This window comes from Phodopus roborovskii, unplaced genomic scaffold (assembly GCF_943737965.1).
Source record: "Phodopus roborovskii unplaced genomic scaffold, PHOROB, whole genome shotgun sequence".
Taxonomy (NCBI): domain Eukaryota; kingdom Metazoa; phylum Chordata; class Mammalia; order Rodentia; family Cricetidae; genus Phodopus; species Phodopus roborovskii.
The window spans coordinates 9751807-9777830 of NW_026126480.1; the positions used below are offsets into that span (position 1 = coordinate 9751807).

At 38.4% G+C, this 26024-nt stretch overlaps 1 protein-coding gene across 3 annotated transcripts in view; it reads left to right on the forward strand.

Annotated features, from left to right (window-relative positions):
- The window catches only part of Pak1 (p21 (RAC1) activated kinase 1), a 90164-nt gene that overhangs the window by 6884 nt on the left and 57256 nt on the right, over window positions 1-26024 (forward strand). Inside the window, exons 1-2 of one of the 3 annotated variants that reach the window (XM_051192279.1) lie at window positions 9628-9831; window positions 23306-23519. In XM_051192279.1, coding sequence (XP_051048236.1) covers window positions 23330-23519 — 190 coding nt within the window. In that variant the 5' untranslated portion in view covers window positions 9628-9831; window positions 23306-23329. Of the gene's footprint in view, window positions 1-9627; window positions 9832-23305; window positions 23520-26024 lie in introns of those variants that run through there. The other 2 variants (XM_051192280.1, XM_051192281.1) reach the window with 2 other exon arrangements.

The following is a 26024-nucleotide window of genomic DNA, read 5'->3' on the forward strand; positions in this document are numbered from 1 at the left end:
AATTTGGATAAAGGTTTATCAATCTTGTTGATTTTCTCAGAAAACCAACTCTTTGTTGCATTGATTTTTTTGTATTGTTTTCCTGGTTTCTATTTTGTTGATTTCAGCCCTCAAGTTGATTATTTCCTGGCGTCTGCTCCTGCGGGGTGAATTCGCTTCTCTCTGTCCTAAGGTTTTCAGTTGCGTACAGCTACTATTCTTGACAACTGCTTCCTATTTCAGTGATGACATGGTCAAAGCATACCAGCTAAAATAGAAAGTTAGTTTATAGGGAAGAAGGCTTAAAAAAAAAAAAAAAAAAAAAAAAAAAAAAAAAGATTTACTGCATACCCTTGGCTGGTCTGGAACTTTTTTTTTTTTGTCTATTTTCACTTTATTCTCTTGTTTATGTATTCTCCTGCTCCCAGATTTGGAGGCAGAACATGATGTGCTCCCAGCAGTCCAGCTTTGAGCCCTATTTTCTGTTTCACTTTCCCCCAACTCACCCTAGGCTCCTTGCCCAAGTACTGGGATAAGAGCAGGACACACATCTTTGCCGTCTTTGCCCCTAGCTGTAAGAGCCATCCTGGGTAGAATGGAAGGTGTTCCAATGAGGGATGAAAACTTCTTCAAGATCATCTTCCCAACATGCCCATTTGGGTGGTGTGCTGGCCAGGAGCAGGTGGCTGCAATGCCTCCAACTGACTGAGGAGGACAGGAGTGTGAGGGTGCTGCTGGGGGTCCACAGTCATCATAGAGGCCAAAAGCTGTCGCAATGCTGAAGAATGCCTGGGGCTTTGTGGGATTCTGAGTTCATTCTGCACAGCAAGGACCACACAGGTCCTTGAAGCCCACCAATATTTTTCTTGGTGATGAGGGGCAGCCAGTTTTAATGGACTTCGAGTCCATGAATCAAGCATGTATCCAAGTGGAGGCTCACGCCAAGCCCTAGCTGTACAGGACTGGGGGCCCAGCGGTGTACCATCTCCTACAGGGCACCTGAGCTTTTTTCTGTGCAGAGCCACTGTGTCATCGATGAGCGGACTGATGTCTGGTTCCTAGGCTGTGTGCTTTATGCCATGATGTTTGGGGAAGGCCCTTATGATATGGTGTTCCAGAAGGGTGACAAAAATCCTGCCTATCTATTGGCTGTTCAGCTTTTTATTAAACCAATCCAAGTGACAAATCTTCACAATGTACAACGAGATTATTTCACAACAGAGGACTAAGCCTGGAGCTACCTATTTTATTGTTTTTGTTTTTGTTTAGGATGCTGGGCAAGCCTGTTCAAGAAATCTTTCTTCCTTTCTCTCTTCATCCCTGGAGTTATAGGTATTTATGACTACACCTGGCTCTTTATGTGGGCAGTTGGAGATTTGAACATTTTAGGTCTTCACTGTATTCTTCATATTTTAAGCATTTTTTTGATACTTTACAATAGTTATTTATCCACATTTGATAGACTAAAATGTCCAGATCAGAGAAGCATATAAATAGCTCAAAGGACAGAGTCAAGAGTCAAAACTGGATTCGATTTCAAAGACTATTTTTTTTTTCTATTTTATTTTATATCCTTTTGGTAAAGAGATCTTTACCTCTGGTGCTCTCTCCTTTTGGGGGGGGGGGAAAGGTCTTGTCATTATAGGTGATATGGGTCCTTTTTATGGAAGGATAAAATTTGCTCTTGTTGACAATTCTAGCTTGTCTCCTTAGTCTAAACATTTTTGAACACTGGAGGAGGAGGTGGTAGGTCTGAGGCTAATTTAGTCACTGATTATTTGGGTACTCAAAGGACTGGACTGAAATGGGAACAAGGATCTTTAGAACAGCAGATCCATGTCCCAGTGTTGAAGGAAATTTGGGGTCATTAACCTTTGTACCTAATAGGAGAATCTTTTTTTTTTTTCTGCTGAAATCCTCATCAAAGGCCAAAAGAAATTAGTATCTTGTAAACCTTACAAAACACTAGTTTAGAAGATAATTTGACTCTGTTGAAGCTGTAGCACCTACTCTTCTATATAACCCTGACATTAGTCAGTACCAGATGTATAAGCTTATCACCTTTACAGAAGGTATCCTATAAGCTCTATATAGCAAAAAGGGAATAAGTGGTGGTTCTCAGCCTTCCTAATGCTATGACCCTGTAATATAGTTCCTCATGTTATGGTGATCCCTAACCATAAAATTATTTTCATTGCTACTTCATAACTGTAATTTTGCTACTATTATGAATTGTAATATAAATATCTGTGTTTTCCAACGGTCTCAGGCAACCTCTGTGAAAGGGTTGTTTCACTCCCAAAGTGATCACTTATCACAGGTTGAGAACCATTGGAATAAGGGGCTTAGAGTCTAACCTTAGCTTTAGTCTTACCATTATTATGTAGCTGTGTGACGCTAGAGTAATGGCTCATTCACTATCACACAACAGCTACTGTGCTTCAGATCCTCATCATTGTCTTGAAAACTTTAGTTTCTAAACCAAGTTTTTTTTTTAAATTAATATAGTCATTAGCTTTTATAATAGAGTTAGCAGGTGGTACATGCTCATGTGCCTACATAGGCCAGATATGTGACCTAAAAGGGCCCAATATTGTTTAAGAAGACTTCATAGACAAAACATTGCTGTTCAAGGTTCACAGTTTATAATTTGTCAATTATTTACTTTGTAACTCAAAGGGCTGTATAATAAATACAAGGAAGTTATTAAACAGAACTGCTAACTCATGTAGATTTCAGTAAGTCATATGTTATCTTGCTGATTCAATTTCTTTTTTCAAATATATAGCCTAAATGTCCTTTTCCTCATTCAGTTCTGCCTTTCCCCTTTCCTTTCTTACTGTTTGAGAAACAAGATGTCACTCTGTATCAATGACTGGCTTCAGTCTTGCGGTGATTTCCCTATCTGTGCATCCCGAGTGCTAGTATTGTAGGTGTGCACCACCATACCTGGCATTGCTTTTTATCTTTGATCATCAGATGTTGTTAGTTTTCAATAATAAATAAAACTGCTGGTTTCTTATCAGCCTGCCTCAATCCTGTAAGTCTATGTGTCATCAGAGGGAGCCAAGTTTTGTTTTGTTTTTTTTTTAAGGTTCAATAAATTTTTTCTTATTTTTAAAAATTAAAATGTAATTACTTAACTTCCCCTTTTCTCCTACTTTTTTTCTTATATCAGTATTGAAAATGAGGGGGGGCAAAGTGAAGGGGGGTAATGATGACTTTTGATTGTTTATGCTAGTTAGCTATAAGAAGTGTTTTTTATAGATAATGTTTCAGAATTGAAGGGTAAATAGAAGATACCTGAATTTGATCTTTTCATACTATTTGATAGTTACTTGTTTCTTCTTTATTCTACATATTTAGTTCTCTAGTGTGTCACTTTTTAGCCTGTTTGTATGTTTGTGGGTGTTTTTTGTTAAAATCTCACTATGTAGCTGTATAGTCCTGGCTAGCCTAAAGCACACTATATAGACTCAGATCCTCTGGTTTCCTCCTCTTTTTTTTTTTTTTTTTTTTTTTTTTTGTTTATTTTTCGAGACAGGGTTTTTCTGTGTAGCTTTGGAGCCTATCATGGCACTCACTTTGTAGACCCGGCTGGCCTCAAAGTCATAGAGATCCGCCTGCCTCTGTTTCCCAAGTGCTGGGATTAAAGTTGTATTTTACTATGTCTGGCCTTCGTGTATGTGTGTGTGTTTGTGTGTATGCGGTTTGTTTGTTTGTTTTTGAGATGGGGTTTCTATGTGTAACAGCCCCAGCTTTCCTTCAACTACCTCTGTAGACCATGCTGGCCTCAAACTCATAGAGATCTGCTTGTCTCTGTCTCTGAATGCTGGAATTAAAGGCATGTGCTACTACTTGTTTTTGTTTTTTTTTTGTTTTTTTTTTTTTTGATAGGGTCTCCAATGCAGGGATAACAGGTGTGTTATTTTGCCTGGATTAATTTTTAGTTATTGTACATATGTCAACCTCTGTTGGTGATTTCCTGTATATGTAGGCAATTTCTTCATCATTTTTAATTTCTAAGATCTAGAACATGCAAGAGCACTTGATGTACATGGGTGGTAGTTCAGGCATGTAATCTATCTACTGAGGAGGTTGAGGCAGGAAAACCACAAGTTCAAGGCTTGCCTGGGCTACAGAGTGAGTTCAAAGACAGCCTGGACAACTTAGTGTCATCCTGTTTCAAAAAGTAAGACAGAAAAAAAAAAAAAAGGAAGAGAAATAAAAAGAATGGATAGGGATGTATTTCGTTGGTAAAAGGCTTGTCTGGCATTGGATCTGAAAGCCCTGAGAGTTCATTTCTTAGTACTGCAGAGAGAGAGAGAGAGAGAGAGAGAGAGAGAGAGAGAGAGAGAGAGAGAGAGAGGATGTTAAATGTTTAATATTTAAAAAACTGCATAATTAATATTTTTGTAGATTTGCAGATGGTAATAACTAGAAGTGGAAGCCGATGTGCTAGATTATAGATGGAATAGATGCCTTGAAATTGACAAGATGAAATTTAAGAGGACTGTTAAATTCTGCATTTTAAGTCTCAAAGAAATGACAATATATGGATTAAAGGAGACTTAGCATGATGCTATTCTTATGAAAATGGTGGTTTGGGCTGCCTAAGTTCACTGTCATCCAATGGCATTGCAGTGGTTAACACTTTAGTGTAGTTTTTTAATTATTAAAAGCATTAAGTATAGTTAAAGGAGATAATAGTAGCACTACAATGAGACAGATTGCATTTAAGAGTAACAGTTCCGTGTTCAGGGGAGGTTGCCCTAGAATACCACTAAAGTATAGTTTGCAGTTCACAATGTAGTGAAAAAGGCATAGAAATTGAGAGGTATTTAGATACTTATAGTAGTCATTTTATGTCTAATGAGTTTTGTTAAAAAGAAAACACATCTTATTCTTGTCTGTGAGTTTTTTCTTTCTTTTTTTTCTTATTTATTTAGGTTTTGGGTGGGCTATAATCAATTTTCATTTGGGTAAAAACTTAGCTGTTCAGTTGATGAATTGCTTACTAAGCCTATATTTAGCTTTGTAAGAAACTGCCAAGTTGTCTTCTAAAATGATTAACCATTTTGTATTTCATCAGCAATGAGAGTTCCTGCTGTTTCACATCATCTTCACCATTATTGTTAATCAGTATTTGGGATTTTAGCATTTTCTTAGGTAGAAATTAATAGTAGTGTCACATCATTGTTTAAATTTGCAGTTCCCTGATGGCTTACTATGTTGAGTATTTTTTTTTTTAATGATTGCTGACTTTGGCAAACCTTTTGTTCAAATCTTTTGCCTCTATTTGCCTTTTTTTTTTTTTTTAAAAAAAATAAAGGATTTATTATGTATTTAATGTGTATGGGTGCTCTATCTTGCATGTATGCCTTTATGCCAGAAGAGGGCATTAGCTCCCGTTGTAGATGCTGGTGATCCACTATGTGGTTGCTGGGAAATGAACTCAGAACCTCTGGAAGAGCAGCCAGTGCTCTTAATCACTGATCCAGTTTTCCAGCCTTTTGCCTGCTTTTAAAGATAGGGTCTTGCCATGTAGCTTAAGTAATGCTGGAACTCATGATCTACCTGCTTCAGTTTTCTAAGTACTCTACCAGTATGCTAATAACCCCAGACATTTTGTTCACGTTTATTTATTCATTTACCTACCTGTTTGTTTGTTTATTTATTTGTTGGTGTGGTATGTATGTGAAAGTCAGAGGACAGTTTTGTGGAGTCAGTTCTTTTTTCCTACCTTTAAGTGGGTTCTGGGAATTTAAGTTAGATTGTCAGGTTTATGCAGCCAGAGTTTTTACCCACCAAGCCATCTTACTGGTCCTAAAATATTGCCAGTGCAACTGCAGCTCCATAGTTGGTGGATTTCCCCCCAACTCACCCCCACCCCCATGCTGCCATCAAACCTAGAACCTTGTGCATTTCAGTGTCCTACCATTAAGCTATAGTCCCCAGCTGCTTCCTCCAGTTTTTTGTTTGTTTGTTTGTTTAAATTGGGTTGTTTTCTTATTGTTAAATTTTAAGAATTCTTTCTGTATTTTAAGTACAAATTCTTTATGTACTTTGCATATGTACATAAAGCACATTATGTACATATATTTTGCAAATATATCTGCATTTTGCCTTTTCATTTTTTAACATTGTCTTTTGAAGAACAGTTTTGTGTTTTCATCAAGTTCAACTTGTCTAGTTTTTCTTAAATGAATTGTGTCTTTGATGATGCATCTAAAAATAATCATGGCTAATTCAAGATCAAGTGTTGTAGAATATTAGTTTAAGATGTGTTACATTGTTTATGCTGTGGAATATTTGTTTAAAGATACAAAGATGTATTGCATTCTTTTATGTTGCATCTGTTTAACTTTATAAAGCTGTGTTACTTTGTCTGCCTAAAACACTTGATTGGTCAAATAAAGAGCTGAGTGGCCTACCAATAGGTAGGCAAGTGAGAGAAATAGGTGGGGCTGGCAGGCAGAGAGAGTAAATAAGAGGAGAAATCTAGGGAAGAGGGGAGGATCACAAAAAGGAGGAGAGGAGGATTCCAGGGGCCAGCCACCCAGCCACACAACCAGCCACTGAGTAAGAAGGAAAGAAAGATATATATATAGAAAGATGAAAAGCCCTGAGGCAAAATGTAGTAAAGAGAAATGGAATAATTTCAGTTAGAAAAGCTGTCTAGAAACAAGCCAAGCTAAGACCAGGCAGACCCCCCCCCAAAGAGTTAAAAAAAAAAAAAAACAACAAAACTACATTCTAGATTTTCTCCTGTATTATACTATAGACATTTTATAGTCTTGAATTTAGATCTATGATCCATTTTGAGTTGTGTGTGAAAACTATAAAGACTGTGTCTAGATTCTTTCATTCTCTTTTTCTCTCCTTTTCTGTCATTCATCTTGCAATTAGAATGGACAGAGTATGAAGGTGAATGACCATCTTAAAACCACTTTAAACTTAAGTAGTGGTTACATAACTGTAATTCCAGCACTTAAGAGGCTGAGACAGTTAACAGTTCAAGGTCCTCCTTAGGGTCTGTAAATAAGTTCCAATGGGTCTGGATTGATACATTGTTTCAAAAAACTAAACCAATTTAAACAAACTATGTAACAACAACAAAGAGATCCGAAGTGGGGGGTGGGGATCAGATCTCCTGGAACTGGAGTTACAGACATTTAAGGACTCATCCTCTGGCAGAGCTACAAGTTTTCAAAACTACTGAACTGTTTCTCTGGTACCTAAACATTTTTATTGCATTTATTTATTTGTGTGGGTAGTACATCATATGTCATGATGTGCGTATGGAAATCAGAGAAAAACGTGGGAAAGTTAGTTCTGTCTACTCTGGGTCCCAAGGATTGAACTCAGTGAAAAGTTTCTGCATCCTGATAAGCCACTCTGCCAGTACAGCAATCCAAATCAGACCAAATCAAACTGAACTAGAAAAAGCCTAGGTTTAATGGATACAATGTTCCTGGATGGTTTTCTAGCCCCCACCCTCAGAGAGAAGACAGAAAAGAGATACTAGAAAACCATGAGTCTGTTTTCTGGGGTACAGTTTAAATACCCTATAGAAGTGGTCTTGAACATCTCTGGAGGAGGGGTCATCATTTGATGGATTTTCTGAGATGCAACAGAGTTTGGAGAAATGGGGGAGGGGGTTTTCCACCAGAACATTCCAGACTCTTTGGGTATATGGATGCTAGTGGCTGGGATGAAGCTTCCATCAGAACACTGAGGTTATCAGTCTTGTCAGCAAGTGCCTTTACCCACTGATCCACTGTACTGGTCCCAATTCTTTATTATTTTATTTTTGGATTTTGACATAGGATTTCTTTGTAGCTTTGGAACCTTACTTTGAACTCACTCTGTAGATCAGGCTGGTCTTGAACTCACAGAGATCTGCCTGTCTTTGTCTCCCAAGCACTGGTATTAAAGGTGTGCACTACCACTGCCCAGCCCCAATTCTTTTTTTTTTTTTTTTAAATGTAGAAATTCCAATCTCCTTTACCAGATACTACAAGTACTCAGGACTTGGAAAGGGTGAATAATGAAAGAGCTTTCTGTATAGAGTTCTTTCTCTGCAAGTAGATGAATTTAGGGACACCAAATGGAAGTACAGACATTTTTCAGGGAAGATAGCTGAATATTTAATGATTTGGGTTTCATGCTCATCGTCAACTCTTTGCTAGAAAGTCTGGGCTACTGGTGTTAATATAAAAGATGACCAACAATGATGTTATAAACAGAACAGAGATAAATAAGAGGACTAAAAAGAAACAGGCTTAGGGAACCAGAGTATGGTATATGGATGATTGTGTCATTTACTGGATGTGTGATCCTGGGGAAGTCACCATATTTTCTTATCCATTGCTTTCTGTCTTATACCTAGTCTGCTGTGCTGCTTTCAAGCAGTATCTTCAGAATATGTTATTTCTTTTCATATTAGACATTTATATAATAAATTAGTACTATGTTTTTTCTGTTGCCCATAGCACTAAGAGATTCTGTTAATTGTGCTCTTGCCCATACTCCCTTTCATTGACCAGGGATCTTTTAAAAATGTCAGCTTTTGTCATTTTGTTTTGTTCAGATCCCTTCTATTGCTGCAACTTGGAGCAAAATTTAGAGTTATGAGCAGGTGAGATGGCTTAATGTGTAAAGGCACTTGCCACCAAGCCTGACAACCCAAGTTTGATCCCTGAGACCTATACGGTAGAGAAGAAAACTGATTCCCATGAGTTATCCTCTGATCTCCCCATACATACTATCACCTCCCATACTAAATAAAGTGATGTAAATAATTTATAAATCTGAACTCATTAATTATGACCTGGAAGAGATGGTCTGCATAACTTGACTCCAGTCATATATCTCAAAGGCAAGGGATGAGCTGGGTGAGTGGAGTGAGTGATGAGAGATACTGTCCACGTTTGGAAATATGTGAAGGTACTTTTTTTTTTTTTTAATCATTTTAGTCTTTAGGGGGTACCTTTTATTGGGAGGGGACAGCCCAGAGTTGGTTCTTTAATATGTTGTTCAGGTCCAGTTCTATCATAGTGATTAGTATCTAGCAGGTCTTTAAGAAATTCGGAGATCATATTCTTCTAGGACCCCAATTCTGACACCGTTTGTGAACTGATGTAGTGCTTACTCCATAAGCCTTGTAAAGTACTGGGACACATACAATAGATAGCTCTTAATAAATGGTAGCTATTGTTGAACTTTGTTCAAAGGAGAGGATGGTATAAGGACCACCTAGTATTTTTCATGGGACGTCTTTTGAGAGTCAGCATTAAGAGATGCTTTTCTCCCTCTCCATTCTAGTCTGAATGAACCTTGAATCTGATTTGAGGAGGTCTAGGAAATACTCCTCAATACCTGTCTGCAAAACTAAGGCACAGAGAACCTCTGGTTTTCTTCTTGACCCTGGGGCTAAAGGGGACTCTGGCTGCTGTACAGCCTGCCTGGCACCTCTTGTTGGAGCCTGAGTTGGGAGAATAGCAGAGACTACCAGAATGGTGGGAATGTAGCTGCTTCCCGCCCCTCTGAGCCTCTTCAGAAAGAAGGGGGCGGGGGAAGTGCTCTCCCCGCCTCCTTCTCCTCCCTTTCTCTGTTCCTCCCTCCCTCCCCGCCCCTTCACGGAGCCACTCTGTCTTTACTGCCGCCCTGAGAGGGCCGGAGTGTGCTGCTCCTCTGGAGCTGGGTGGCTACTCTTCTGTGCCCAGCCGAATCTAGCCTGTCAGGCTGGTTCAGCCTGGGCTTTGTCCCAACTGCTGAGCTGGGAGAGGTGCGGAGCTGCGACAGATACACAAGATCATCAGAGATGCTGGGCCCCGCACTCCCCACCAGGTAATGCCGGTTTTTCCTGGGCCTGGAACTGCTAGGCTGACCTAGGGTAGGAGGAGGGGGTGTCTTGCTGCTTTCCGGGGTAGAATGGAGGAACATTACATTCCACTTACCTTAAGGGACTCTTAATGAGGGAAGGGCCTCAGGGTGGAACCTTGAGATAAGCCCACTCAGGGCTAGGCCTTTGCTGGAATTGAGCTCTATCTAGGGAAGGTTATGAAGGGGAAGCTGGATTTTTGGGGAACTATGTACCTCTGGGGCCCCGATCTTTGTAAGCATGCTTCTGCTTAGTCCTGGGTGATGCTTTTCTGTGCCTTGGTTTAGCTGACTGGGACCAGAGGTACTGCTCCCTGGTAGGAGATGCAGTGAAGATAGGAGGCCCCTGGAGCTGTTCCTGTTTAAACAGCTTCTGTGAGCCTTGGTTTCCTTATTTGTAGGAAGGGTTTAATGTTTGTAACTGTCTTTCCCAGGCTGTCAGGTTACCTTGGAAAGGTGAGCTAGATAGAGGCAGAGGAGCCAGCCTTCTGTGTATATTTTGTTGGTCCCTTTAGAACCAGTGACTAAGGGCAAGACAGGCTGAAAATGCTGATGCTCTTCTTAGGGGCAAGTGCGGGTATGTTGACTGTAGGGAGGTGGGGTTGAGAAGAAGCAGGTGAAAGTATGTTAATATTTTCCCCTGAACTGGCCAATTCTTTGGTCTTAGGCCACTTCTATAAACTAGGCTGTCTTCTCTGGAGCCCTGTTATCGATCTGCTAAGTAAATGGCAGATTGTGTAATGCCTTAATCACTGTAATTTCTTCCTTTATTATTTGACACCAAGAAATACAAATGCTAATGTACCTTGATTATTTTGGGCTTTCTTTCTCATCGGTTTCAAAAAAGCTATGTATTTCCTTTGACAAGCCTTCCTCTCCTTCCTCCTTTTGGTCATTTTTCCTTGCCTGCCCCCTCACCTGTTTTCCTACCTCACCATTTTTCTTTCTTCCTTTCCTTGTAATCATGCTTTCCACTTCTTGTCTATTCCCTTCCATAACCAATTGTGTGTGTGTGTGTGTGTGTTTTTTTTTTTTCTCCTCCTCCCTGCATCCTCTCCTTCTTAGTTAGGCTCTCTTCTCCTTTTCTTTTAGAATTTTTGATTGTACTTTCTTGGTGGTTGTAGGTCGCTGGTTTGTAGGACCTTGGCTGTGATGTTTGTAAGGTTCAAACATTCTAACTTTCTTGTTTTCACTTAAACTCTATTTTCTTTAAGTGCTAGGCTCTCTTCTTACTGCCCTCAGGCTGTGTTTTGGTGCCTCCTAATAAGCAAGCATTCTTCCTGGTTTAATTCCCCATCTTTTTCCTTGAGCCAAGGCAGAACATGGGCAGTAGGGAAAAAGCACAATAGAAAGTCAATAGTTTGAAGGCTGGAGCTGGAGAACAAGTACAAATAGAGACTTTATGAGAGTCCCTCATTTAGCTGGGAGATAACCAGTTACTCGTTAGCAGCCCAGAGGTACTGCTGACTTGAAGGAATGAGGTTGACCTGTGCGTTCCAGTGTGTGTGTGTGTGGGGGGGCACAAAGAGTGGGTAGAGTGGGAGGAAGAGGAGAAAGTGGAATCTTAGGGCAAGAAAGTGTTCCTTTGAAGAGGAAGGTGGTTTTGACATCAAGATAGGTGTTATTTGGGGAGAAGGGTGGCTGTTGAGGGAAACATTATAGGATGTGAAATGGGATCATATAGGTTAATGCTTTTCTTTCCTGACTTAGGTCTCTTTGGAGTGGCTTATTTTGCTCTGTATTATTTTTCCCTTGGGCAGTATCCGAAAGTACTAGAGTAAAAGAGGAAACAGAAACGAGAATGACAGGGTTATTGTTTCATTGACACCATCTAGAATATACAGTGTATGCGTGTGTGTGCACATATACAAAAGATTTCAATGTGGTATCCATCCATTATTAATTGTTATGTCTGGCTGGTAAGATGGTTCATCAGGTAAGGGCACTTGCCATCAAACATGATGACCTGAGTTCTATTCCCAGATCTGGTATGGTGGAGGGAGAGACCAACTCCTACAAGTTGCCTAGATATATGAACCATGGCACACACTCACCACTATCCTAGTACTCATATACACAAATAAATAGATGTAATTTTAAAAAGAAATATTTTTTTCAGTCATCAGCATCATGTTAGTTATAGTGCTCGTTGCTAGGTAAAAAGTAGTAGTCTGAGTCATTTTCTGCCTTCAGTTGCAGGTTAAAGGTATGGACCCTCATGTGGGTAGTGTAGAGGGAGGCATAGAGGGCTGTTATGATGCAGTGGAGGAAGACTAAGGCCAACAAATCAGTGGCAGGGCTGGATCGTGAACTCAAGTCTTCTTTAATGGTGATATGAATTTGCTTTGACCATGTTATCTTGTGACATTACATGCATGTTGTGAATAAAGAATTTTCTTGTTTTTTCTGTCTTTGGGACTAGAGTATAGATATTACTGAGACAGAAAACAAATTAACATGTGGTAGGTGTTTGTCCATGGCCAAGCAAATGCTCAGTACCTTGGAAGGAAACAGACTTTGTCCCTGTTCATTTCTGGCTCCAGGCCATTTAAGTGACTCACTGCCGAGCACCCTTTCTGAGTTATTTGATCCCTTTCTGCCCCTTTTCATCCCTGCTTTCTTAAATTCAGTTTCTGGCACAAGATAGAGTTCAAACACCAGATAGGCTTGGTGTTTACATCTTTGACTTCGGTAAAATAGAAGTATAACACCCTGTAGGGTTGGTGAGGATCTAGGGAAGCAATGAATGTATGAAAACACTTTGTACAGTGATGTCCCACTGAGAAAATGCTCAGATGCTATAGCCCAGAAGCCTAGGGATGACACCGAGTAATCTAAAGTTTGAGTCTTATTCTTGGTGAATACAAGAAAAGAAGGAATAGAAAGAAAAGGTTTTCAGGATTGTTAGTTGAACTCCATGCTCAAAATGGAGGCCAACTGGTAATCAAATTCTTTATTCAGGTTAGAGAGATGGTAGGAGGCCAGTATAAAGAAAGATTTTATTTCTAGTGACTCTTTGTTGTAAACGAAGTCTTCGTTTTAGAAATTATTGGTTACTTGCTTGTTAATGTGTTTCATATATAAAATGAAAAATAATTTATATTAACATTGAAGAGTTTATTATAAAGCTTAAAAGTAATTTTGTAAAAAAACAAAAAGTACATGGCTGGAGAAACAAAAAGTACATGGTGATTAAACACCTTGGCTGATCTTCTAGAGGATCAAATCCCATCATCCACATAGCAGCTCACAACAGTCTAACTTCAGTTCCAGGAGATCTGGCATCCTCATGCATGTATACATGTAGACAAAACCACTAATACACATAAAAATAAATAAATTTTTAAAAATAAAAATTACACAGTTGGTAAGATTTATTCTTACTCTGCAAAAATAAACTCTAAAGTCACTTCTTAAGAACGTCTTCCTTGACTGTTAGGGTCCCTCTTCTATTTATGCAGCACCTGTCTGCACTTGGTACTAGCCATTGTTATATTGTTATGTGGATTTTGTATCTGCTTCTCCCACTAGGCTGTGCATTCATTTGAGTGTAGAGTCAGAGTATAGTACATCTAAAAGTCAGGTAAGTGCCTGTTTAGTTACTGTGTATATGTTAGTAAGTACAACATATTTAGTTGCTACTGTTTATTAAGGAGGTATAATACATGAATATAATTAAAATTTGTGATAACTGTGATAACCCAGAGTACCTTTTGGTCATATTAAGTTTAATAGTCTGTGAGACAACTGCATCTGCAACTCTTACCAGTACCTGCAACTTAACAGAAATGTAGATAGAATTGATTGCCAGATAAGGTTATTAATTTGAAAGAAAGCTGATTGGTTAAAAGGCAAAACCTGTCATGAACAATTAGGGTGTTATATAAGGCCTTTGGACTTGGTGAGGTTATCTTGGGGAGAGTATTTTGTACTAGTAAGGGTCTGAAGTCTTGGATGTGTGAAAGATCAGAAGAGAAGATCAGAAGAGAAGGCAGAAAGGTAAAGGGAAAGAGAATCCAAGAAATCAAGTATTTAAAACAGAAGAGAGGTTAATCATATTGACTCCTGATGAGAAATTGAACAAGGTAAGGACAGAAAAAGGACCATTTTATTTTTCAAAATGGAAATGATTGGCAATCCTGACAAGAATACTTTTGGTGAGATAGGAAGGATGCTACTTGGCATAGAAGGGAAGTGCTTTAAATATTAATAGATAATTCTTTTGAGAAGCTCTGCTTCTGAGAGCAAGCAAAGGCATAAATGGTATTTAAAAGAGGATGTTGGTGTCAGAGGAGAGTGTGTGTGCACATGTAGGATGCTGTATAGTGTTTGTATATTATTCCAAAATTTCTTGGGTCAGGTAAAAAGAATCATTTAGATGTGCTATTTGAATTTCCTTTTTCTTTGCTATTTATTCTACATCAGTTTCTAAACCCTTTGGTTCTACCTTTAAGATAAATTTACCTGGACTGGAGAGATGGCTCAGCAGTTAAAAGCACTGGCTGCTTTTCCAGAGGTTGAGGTCCTGAGTCAATTCCCAGCAACCACGGGGTGGCTTACAACCATCTGTAATGAGATCTGGTACCCTCTTCTGGCCTACAGGGATACATGCAGACAGAACACTGTATACATAATAAATAAGTAAATCTTACAAAAAACAAAACAAAACAAAAAAAAAACGATACATTTACCCATGCACTTCTGTCTACCTGCTGCTAGTTTTCTATGTAGCTGTGAGTTCTTACCTTGATTTTTGTAACTTCTTAAAAGGTTTCTTCTTTATTCTCCCTTGTAGCCTGTTCTACTCTGGCAGGAGTGATCTGTCTAAATTATAAATCAGATCTCTACTTTAAAACCCAGGTCTTTCCTCCAGTTGCTGTACAATCCAGATTCTTATTGTGGCTTATAAGGCCCTGCACAATCTGACTAATTGCTAATCTCTCTCTGTCTCTTTCTGTTTCTCTTCTTCTGTCTCTGTCTCCTTCTTTCTGTCTGTATTGACAGAAAGCCCAGGGCTGTGAACAAACCAGGCAACCATTCTATCACAGAATTTTTAGCCTTAGTCATTTAATCTGAGTATCTTGACATGTTTTTCCTTGATTAATTAAACTTTAATCTTGTTGATCTTTTTGCTGTTCTGGTGCCCTGTATATATAGTTTTATATTCTGTATTTTTATTTATGGTTATATTTGCTTAGAATACTCATCTTCTGGATGTTACTAAAATCTGCCATCTCATTTTCTTTCTTTTCCTTTCTTTGCTCACTTCCCTTTCTCCCTCCCTCATTTCCCTCTCCCTCATTTTCCCCTTCCTCCCTCCCTTCCCTCCCTTCCTTCCTTTCTTCTTCTTCTTTTTTTTTTTTTTTTTTTTTTTTCCTGAGACAGAGTTTCTTTGTGTAACCCTGGTTGTCCTGGAACTATACTATATATCAGGCTGTCCTTGAACTTAAAGATCCACCTGCCTCTGCCTCTGCCTCCTGAGTGCTGGGATTAAAATCATGTGCCACTGCCATCTGGCTGTCATCTCACTTCTTAACCACTGAGCTATCTCTCCAGCCCTTATCATCTTATTTCATTCATGTCTTAAGTGTTTCTTCCTCAACAAATTCTGTCCTCATTAACCCTGCCCCCATACACATATGTGTATGACACTTGACATTGTTTATTTTTTGTCTGTATCTCTTACTAGACACATGATTTTCATGAACATAGGAATTTTGTTTTATCCAACTAGATTAGTGCTAAACTGGACCTGAGGTAAGAAAATGGAGTGGTGTTGAAGTCATTCAGTTACAATGATGACTTAAGGTAGGGGTGAAGACGCTGACAATCAGGAGCTGAGTGAGAGTGATTAGGAAATGAGTAGTAAATGCAAAGCAGTGTGATAGCAGCCAGCAGAGGTGACTCACAGTAAAACAGTCTTTTCACCAGACGGAGGTAAAGAAATGGTTTGCAAATAGCACTGAAATTTAAGGATAAAGTCTGTAGGATGAGTGTGAGAGAACAGAGAGCCTCCAGGTTTTGGGGGGTGAGGTAGGAGTCGGGGCTACAACCACAGCTAGGAGTTTTTTTAGGTTTCTTTTAAGGCTAGCATGGAAGGAGAGCTAGCCAACAGCAATGGAAAGTTCCAACAGAAATGGTAGAAGGGTTTGAATCAAGAGGGGTGTTAGGAGTAAGGATGGTGTGTGTGTGTGTGTGTGTGTGTGTGTGTGTGTGTGTGTGTAAGTACAGGGCAGGAGACTGAGTTTTTAAGTCTTTCACTTCAAATCTCTTCCTTTTCCACATCTTTGTTCCCTTTCATATTCCTCTTAACTTTGAGAAGCCTCTCAGCATAGCACTCTGTCTCATAATTAGTGTCTAAAGAATACTTTTAAAAGAATTTTAAAAAAATCAAGAAATTAGTCATGTCCTTGTTAGTAAGCTTGGGTAAATTATATACCCTGATAGGTTTTAAATTTCCTTTAAAATAAAGGTTTGGAATTGGTTGACTCCTTGGAAGCCTTCTAGTTTCTGTATGTTTTCCACCAAGCCAGATTGCCTTAAATTGGGCTGTTGCTCACTACCTTAGGTACTCTATGTCTGTGTTGGTTAGAGACCATGGAGACATAAAGGTTAATCATAGTTTTGTCCCTTGAGTTATTCCTTACCTAGTGACAAGAGGTGAAGATGAAATTTTGACATTACTTCATAGAAGTATGTATGAAATGTAATTAAATTTTGAAGGAGGAGGTAAATAAGAGGCTTTTTCTAAAAGTTTCTTAGTGGAAGTGATGTCAATTGGACCTTGAGGAATGAGCAGGAGTTTCCTAGGCAGCCCACTGAGACATCTTAGGCAGATAGAACAGTGTGGGTAAAGGTGGGAACATGAAAGTGTATTGATGGAATGATGGGTCTGGGAATGATGTAGGTAAAATTAGAAAAATAGGTGGGAAAGAAATAATTATTTGTTGGATATCTTTTTGTGCCAAACAGCATGCTAGGTAGTGTCTCTTTTAAAAAGCTTTTATATTTTAAATTCTAAGCTCTAAAATATGTAGTCTTGTATTTTACTTAAGAGTCAACAGAAAATCAGAAATTAAGGTAGCTTTCAAACAGCTCAAAAACCACCTACAGTTTTCTTCTCTGCTGCCCCAGCAGTTGCTTTCTTGTTGCTATACTAGAGCAAGTGGCTGGCTGAAGGCTGCATAGTGGGAGTGCCTTTGATGAATTAGAAGGACATCCCTCAGCAAATTCAAGGCTGCAGCATTCCAGGTTCCTGCCAAAGCAAACCTCTTGGCAGGATTTAATTAAAGATCAGATTCCAAATAACCAGACACCAAGGGCATACAGTATTCCTCAGGCCTGAGAGTTGGCTATGCCACTTTGCAGCTGCTCTGAGTTGTTCGAAGTTAGAAATGTAGTTAGTATGTGGAGTAGGCTTTATTTTTCCTGTTCCTCCTTCATTTTGTTGACTATTTTATTGCAAACTCCTAGCCATATCTCTCTCTCTCTTTCTCTCTCTCTTTCTCTCTCTCTCTGCCTCTCTCTCCCTCCCTTCTTCCCTCACTCTCCCTCTCCACCTCCCTCTTCGTTCCTTTCTCATTACTGGGACTTGAACTCAGCACTTTCTTGCTATTATGCCACTGAACAATATCCCACCTCCTCCCTCTTTTATTTTAAATAACGATCTGAGGGATTATCTAGAAAGTACATTAGAGTACAGGTGAGATGGCTTAGTGGGAAAAGGCACTTACCTATAACACAAAAAATATAAGACCCAGAGACTGATACTGGGATTCTAGTTTCAATCTGAAGAGAAGAGAAACAAAGCAGCTATGCCAGTACATCTTACCTCTACCCAGCTGAAATGGCAATCCTGTTTCTAGGATGCTCAGAGGCAAAAATTTTGGTTCCTATCTTCTCCTCCTTTAATCCTTTCCCCGCCCAGCCATATCACTCCTGTCTCCACCTCCCTAGTACTGGGATTAAAGGTATGTGATCCCAGGTGCTGAGATCACGTTTGTGTAAGCTGTTTCTTTTAGGACTGGATTAATTTTGTGTAGTCAGTGTGGTCTTGAACTAACAGAGATCCGGCTTCCTCTTAATCCTGAGTCCTGGGATTAAAGGTGTGTACCGCCACTGCCTGACCTCTATAGCTAGTGGATGGTTTTGCTTTCTGTACACTCTACTGCCTGATCTCTGTAGCTTGAGGCTGGGTTTGCTTTCTGTACCCTCAGGCAAGTTTTAATAATCATAAATAATATATCATCACACTTACCAAGCATGATGATGTTCTGAGTTTAATTCCCAGGACCCACATGGTCAAAGAGAGAACTGACTCCCACACATATGAACCCATAATAAACAAATGTAACAAAGTTTTTTTTTAAGTTAAAGAAAATTAGACATTGTGTAGATTCTTTGCTTCTAGAGATAACAGTGTGGTGCAGTGATCACATAAACATTTTTTTCAAGTCCCTACCTTTTGTACCTACCATGTGTGTATTGTAGAATGACTGGCAACATCTCTGAAACTGTGCTTCTTTGGATTACTCACTATTCTATTCCCAGTACCTAGCAGAGCCTAGAATGAGAAACATGATACCCAGCAAGTAGGTTTTTAAGATTTTTATAAATTTTGAAGTGTGATTGATCTTAGTGATTGATTATTAAAATACATGTTCCAAATAATGGCTGAAATCTTATATGCAAAAGTAATTAAACAAGCTGGTTCTTTAGGGAAACTGTTTCTTAGGATTTCAGCAACTCTGTTGGGAAATATCAAAGACTGTCCTAAACCCCAAGTCCCATGTTGTGAACTCAAGACATCCCATATTTCTCAGTGCAGATGGATACGGTTAGTCTCTACATTTAGGATATACCTCTTTTTTATTGTAGTTCCTCTTTAGCCTTGTTCTTTAATCAAAAGTGGGTTTTGTTGTTGTTGTTGTTTTTGTCATGGTGAATTTACTGCCCAGATCCAAAACTCTTTGAAAAGCCCATTTTTCTGGCTTTATTTGAGACAGAACATAACAGGCCTATAGTGTTTCATTGTGTCTCACTTTAGTTCTTTTCACACACAAAAAGGTAAAATATACCCTCCCTTTATTTGTGATAGAATCTTGTTATGTAACATAGTCTGGCCTCAAATTTTCAGTTCTCCTGTTTCTGTGGTGGGATTACAGTTGTATGCATGTGTGTCTACATGTTCTTGTGTGTGGCTACACATGTATGCAAGTACATACACATGTGGAAGCTAGAGGTGAACCTTGAGTTTTTTTTCTCCCTTGGTCATGTTCTACTTTATGTGATCTCTCCATGAGCCAGTCTAGTTAGCAAGTTTCCCTTGGGATCTCATCTTCACTTTTCATATGCTGGAAGTGACTATAAAGGCAGACAAGACTTATGAAGAAATAGTAGGAAAGGGCTGATTGGAGAACTGAAAGGAAACAGGAAAGTATTGCCAAAACCTAAGCCCTGGTAAGCTTAGAGGGGAGTGGTCAAGAAAGCACAGTTTTTGTGAATATAGTTTGAAGTTACTGGGAATGTTTAGCGTTGAGCAGATAGTTTTTGAATGTCTTGAAAGGATATTTCAAATTCTGTCTTGGGGAGAAGGTTTTTTGAATAGTTCTAAAAGGTGGTATTCAAGTGTGGAAAGGAATAATTATTCTTATTGATTTTACTTGAGCTCATATTTGTTCATTCATATATTCAACACAATTTTCTTATTACCCATTCTTTGCCAGGAATGGGGTAAGGGATTGAAAAGTATGTAAGATAAGAACTTTGTTCTTAAGGGTCCATAGTCTCAAGTCTAGCTGAAGGTGGTGAAGGGGGAGGCAAATGTGCAAACAATAATTGCTGGGCAAGAATGATAGAGACAGAACTTATGTGAGAACTCTTTAAATGAGGTGAAAAAAGGTAGACTAGGCTGCCTTTTGAGGTTCTAGATATCCTACTGCTAAAGATTTCAAGTATAGAGGTAGGATGACCCAAACTAGCATCATGTGGTACAAGATTTCAAACATTAGACTCCAGTAGAGTTTTGCTGAATCTGCCTGCTAAGAATTCTCTTAAACATGGTAAAATGACTAAGAATGAAGGAAAATATGTATCAAGATGGTTGGTGAAACTTTCCGGACATTATCCTAGCCTGTGACCTAAATAAATGCTAGTTACATTAAATGAAGCTACTTGTTGATGGCCTGGGAGGCCAGGAAGAAGAGCCTGTTGGTTGTAGGTAGCTGTGAAAGTTTAATTTTGGAACTGGCAGCCTGGAGTAGGAGGGCATTGCTACCTATGGCCCTGGATGATTTCTTGGAAGAGCTAAGGAACCTGAGTTAGAGCTGGAAAAGAAGGCAAAGATAGTCGTATCTGAAAAGTGAAACTAGAAGAAATAAATGAAAAACAACTACTCAGATAGTTAGTTTGGATTAACAGAATTATCCTTACTTGTTGTGATATTATTTGTTGAAAAAGGAAAGGAAAGGTTTGCCAATGTTTGGTCAAGATGAATGCAAAAAAGTCCAGTTGAGTTTGACTTTAAAAAGTTAAATAAGGCCAGATGGTAGGGGTGGCACACACCTTTGATCCCAGTACTTGGGAGGCAGGGATAGGTGGATCTATGTGAGTTCAAGGCCAGCGTGATCTTGTTCCAGGGCTAGTTCCAGGGCAGGCTCCAAAGCTACACAGAGAAACCCTGTCTTGAAAAATCAAACCAAACCAAACCAAAACAAGAAACAATACCCCCCCAAGTTTAAAATTTAAATAAGATTTTAATTAATGAAGAGAGAAATCATTGACACAGAGCTTGACATCTCCCCATTCCTTGCTCCTCCCTCTCTTTCCAGTGTGTGTCAGAATATTTGGTGAGGACCAGGTGTGATGATGCACACTTTTAATCCCAGCACTAGGGAGGCAGATAGATCCCTGTGAGTTTGGACTCAGCCTGGTCTACATAGTGGGTTCCAGGACACTCAGAGCTAACAAAGTGAGATCCAGTCTCAAAAAAGAAAATAAGAAAGAATATTTGATGAGCTAGCAAGCAATGTAACTTGGTGATAAAGCCCAGAATTATGTCCCTAGCACTAGAAAGAGAAAAAGAGAGAGAGGAAGAAAGCTTGGCAAGTTCAGAGATTTCTGAGGCATAAATTGAATGTAGACTGTATAGCTTTAGTTTGTAAGGCCAATTGATGGCCTACTATAAAGGACTTTGAATTTCATCTGTACTAATACATTCTTTTCAAGGAAGTACATATGTCTATCTTTCTGTAAACTGTATTAATTAACATGTATCTACTATAAGTTAAAAGGTAAGGAAGGGCACTGTTGGTCTGCAAAGATGGCAAAATGGCTCCTGGGAAAGATATCTGTAAGTAATTATAACGATACAAAAGATATGATAACCTGGAAATAAACACATTGCCTTGGAGTATAGAGAAAGAATACCTAACATTTTGGAGGTCAAAACATTTTCAAAAGGTGCCATAGAAGAAGTAACACAATTAATCCTCAAAAGGATGGGTGAATTCACTGTTTGATAGGGAAAATAGGCAGATGAAACATCACATGTAATGGGACAGAGGTGGGAAATTATGGCATAGATGGTATAGCTAGACTGTAAGAGGAATTAGAAGGAATGATAGTGTGACTGATGAATGGGCCTGATCAAATAAGAGAAGGCCTCTTGAAGTCACTACAGAGCATTAGCTTTTATTCTGGCATGTCAGTGAAGGAGTTTAAAGTAAGAAATAGTATGTTTCTTTGGATGGTCCCTGGAGAAACCATTGAGGAAAAAATTCAGGGTAGAAGAAATCAAAGATTTTCCATTTACTAGAGAATATTAAAAAGGCTATTATAGAATTTTACAAATTTATAAAAAACCATTACTTATATTGAATATAGTATTTTGTCAAGAGTTCTCTCTGTGTCTAATCTTTTTAATTATTAGAATGGCAAATTATTTTTGCTTTTTTGTTTGTTTGTTTGTTTGTTTTTGAGACAGGGTTTCTCTGTATTGTTTTGGAACTAGCTCTATAGAACAGGCTGGCCTCAGACTCACAGAGATCTGCCTGCCTTTGCCTCCCGAGTGCTGGGAGGCATGTACTACCAACGCTCATTTTTTTTTAATTTATTGCATTTTTAAAGAATTGATTTCTGAAGCATTGCTATTCAAATCTGGCTGACATTGAGGTTATTTTCTTCAAAATAGAGGATTCTAACCTTCATTTAAGCATACTAAATCAAGGTTTATGGGTGTTAGGCCCTGGCAATCAATTTCTAAAAGTGACTGGTGATTATTATGTAGTGTTTTGGAAGCTTTTAATTTCTAAAGCACTGTTGTATCTAGCTCCAGGGAGACTATATTCTAAGTAGTTGTAATTAAAGATATAATTTCTACCATTACATGCATTAATAAGGAGACAGTATAAACTCTGGACACATCTTACTAGAACATATTTTAAGGTTATAATGCTGGTTTTCAGTAAAACCCCTTGTTAGTATATCATGGGTATTTTCTTCTTTTAAATTTTATTCTATTTTCCAAAAGCATGGGAAAATGCTAGTAAATTAAGCAGGATGGTTGCTGCCTTGAACATTGTATATTTAGAATCAGGTAGAATTTTGGAGGAGGAAATATACAGAAGAATTGATACAATTGATACAAGGGCAGGAACTTTCTTGTGAAGGACCAAAAAGTATAAGTACTGTAAGTTTGTGTGCATATGATCACTGCTTTGATAGGGTAACCTGAAAGAGGGTATAGATTAACATGTAAATGAAGGAGTATTGTTTTGTCCTGTAAAGCTAGCTACTAGAACAGAAGTTTTGCAAACAGTTGGCAATAGTCTCATCTTTACAGGGAAAGAGTAACTTATCTAAAGTTATTAAATTAGATGTCAGCAAACTCAATAAATGGAATGCTTCTGGAGGTTTTAGTTCAGTAGTTCGAAACCAGATATTTACATTACGAGTTACAGTAGCAAAATTACAGTTATAAAGCAGCAACAAAATAATTTTATGGTTGGGGGTCATCACAGCACGAAGAACTGTGTCAAAGGGTCACAGCATCAGAAAGGCTGAGAACCACTGTTTTAGTTTATCTTCCTATAGATGAATGAATGGAACCAAGGAAGGTATGGAATTTCACCGCAGCTAGTGTTATTGGATTCTTACTGAGTTTTTGCCTGGTCCATGTTTGCTTTTCAACTACAGAAAGCATGTATCTTTTTTCTATAGGCTCTGAGGTAAGATAATGCAGAGAAAAGCAAAATCTTGGTAATTTTTAAAGCAGTGTTTGGCACATAGTATAGATTTACATCTGGGTTATTGACTAAATAGGCTAGCAGTATTCATGGTTAGCAGCAGAAGGGCTGTAGAGTTTGAATTTTAAAACATTTAAAATATATATTTCCTTGTGCTAAAAAAATGAATGTTGTTATGTTCTTTCTTTTGATTCTAGTAGCTGCTGCTGGTGGTGGTGACAATGTCAAATAACGGCTTAGACATCCAGGACAAACCCCCAGCCCCTCCCATGAGAAACACCAGCACTATGATTGGAGCTGGCAGCAAAGACACTGGAACCCTAAACCATGGCTCCAAACCTCTGCCTCCAAACCCAGAGGAGAAGAAAAAGAAGGACCGATTTTACCGCTCCATCTTACCTGGAGATAAAAGTACAGTATTTTAGTTATTTTCATAATTTTTGTGCTTTAAGAAGAAAAAGCAATGCAGACTATCTTTTCCCCTTCTAATAGTCTAAATGAAAGATCTGGCCTCCCCTGACTTAATTCTCCTTCCATACCTTTAATTTTCTTGTTAACTATTCCCCATGTCTTTCCTCCCTAAAGTGGCTAAAGCCAAATGAAAATTAGACTCGTTCGTTGTTCAGAATTAAACACTTGAACAAAATTCTAAGAATCATTTTGCTCTTCTAGCTCTCAGACAGATTGAAGGCATTGGTATGTATTTCTTTTCTTTTTTAACTTTTTTTTTTTCCTCCAGACAGGGTTTTTTTGTGTAAAGCCCTGGCTGTTCTGGAACTCACATAGATCCACCTGTCTCTGCCTCCCAAGTGTTGGGATTAAAGATGTGCACCATCACCGCCGGCATCTTTTTTTTTTTTTTTTTTTTTTTTTTTTTTAACTTTTAAAAATGTTTATGAAGTCATAAAATCTAAGGACTTTTCTTTTTCCCAGATTGCTTTCACTTGGAATGCCTTCTTTGAAAATTTTGAACCACTTATTTTTTTGTCTATATCTCTGGTCCCACACTCAGATTTGGGAATTTAGTATCAGTAAGGAAGGATTGGCTGAGCAAAGAAAGCAGAGATAAATAGGAATCACTGTGAGTTCACTCTGAGTAAGACTTACTAGGCAGCCTCATTTCCTTTGTTTTTTTTTTTTTTTTTTTTAAACCTCACTCTGTAGCCCCTCATTGGTCATAAATGCCTGATATCCTCCTGCCTTAGCCCCCAAGTGGTGAGATTACTGACATAAGCCACCATGCCCACCTTTCATTACCCATTACCTTCTTCTTAATAAAACTTGAAATATTCAAAATCTTAACCATGAATCTGAAAAAGTCACTGATGTAATTTCAGACAAAGCATGGAAGTTTGAGTGTTCCCATGATTTTTGCTTCACACTAAAAAATAATGCTGACTCAGGTGACTGTTAAACTTAAGTAAAGTTCTTAGTTATCCATGGAGGAGGCTCTTCTTGTGGCATGGCTTTCCATCTGTGAATAGTATGAGCTTCAGTTTCAGAGGCACCTGATTTACCACCATCAAGAAAATCAAAGGGTAACAGCAAAACGAGACAGCTTTCTGAAATGGTATAATCTTATAAGGAACTTGCATCACAAATGCAGGAAGAACTACTACTACAACTTAACTAAAAATCAGATAACTCAGTTTAAAAATGGGCAAAGGATCTGAGTTAGACATCTCTCTAAAGAAGATAAACAACCAACAAATTAACATATGAATAAATATTTAAATTATCATTAGTTGCCAGGGTGTTGTGTGATGTTTTTGCTCTTACTCTTTGGCTGTTTTGGGAAGTCTGCCATCAGTTCACAAATAAAACACACAGACCTTATTATTTCTTATAAATGCCTGGCCTTAGCTTGGCTTGTTTCTTGACAGCTCTTCTTAACTTAAATGATCCCATCTACCTTTTCCCTTTGGGCTTTCATCTTGTCTTACTCCTGTATAACTTACTTTCCTTCTTACTCCATGACTGGTTGGGTGGCTGGGTGGCTGGCCCCTGATGTCCTCCTCTTTTTGTTCTCTTGCTCCTTCCCACTTTCTTGTTTCTCCTATTTATACTCTCTGCCTGCCAGCCCCACCTATCCATGCTCCTGCCTTGCTGTTGGCCATTCATCTCTTTATTATGACCGCCAGGTGTTTTAGACAGGCAAAGAATCACAGCATCACAGAGTTAAACAAATGCAGCATAAACAAAAGTAACATCTTAAAGTAATATTCTACCACGTTTTCCCCTTCTTGTCTAAAAAAAAAGAAAGATTTTAACTTTAACATAGTAAAACTATGTACAACAGTTATCAAGTAAGAATTAATTTATAATACTCTGTCCATTTGTAGTTAGCATACTCAGAGAAAATAATGCATTATCTATTCTGTCTTAGTGAATCCAAAGGTTTATACATGACTTACTTTCTATCATATCTAAGAAAAATCGCAACTTTAACTACATAGTATTCAATCCCATTAAAGATACCAGAAGGATATAATATTACTTAAACAAAAAGTGCATTGCAAACGAATTCCATAAACTCTAGAAATTTACAGAGACATCTGACTGCCTAAATCATGGAATTACAAATTCAAACCACCATAAAATGCCACTCCACACACACTAATATGGCTATAAGAAAAAAGTTGGATGGTATCAAATGTTGGTGAGAATATGGAGGTATATGACTCTCATAATTGCTGGTATAAATGTAAAATGTTACAGCCTCAGGGAAAGGATTCTGGCAGTTCTTTAGAAGCTTAAGTATAGCCATATATTATTACACAGCTTCATTTTTCATAATACCCCAATGTGGGAACAACCTGATATTACATGTAAAACATAGCCTCCGTATAATGAAGGAAAACAAAAAAAAAAGTACTGAGCCATACTGCACCTATGGGTGAACCTTGAAAGTACTGT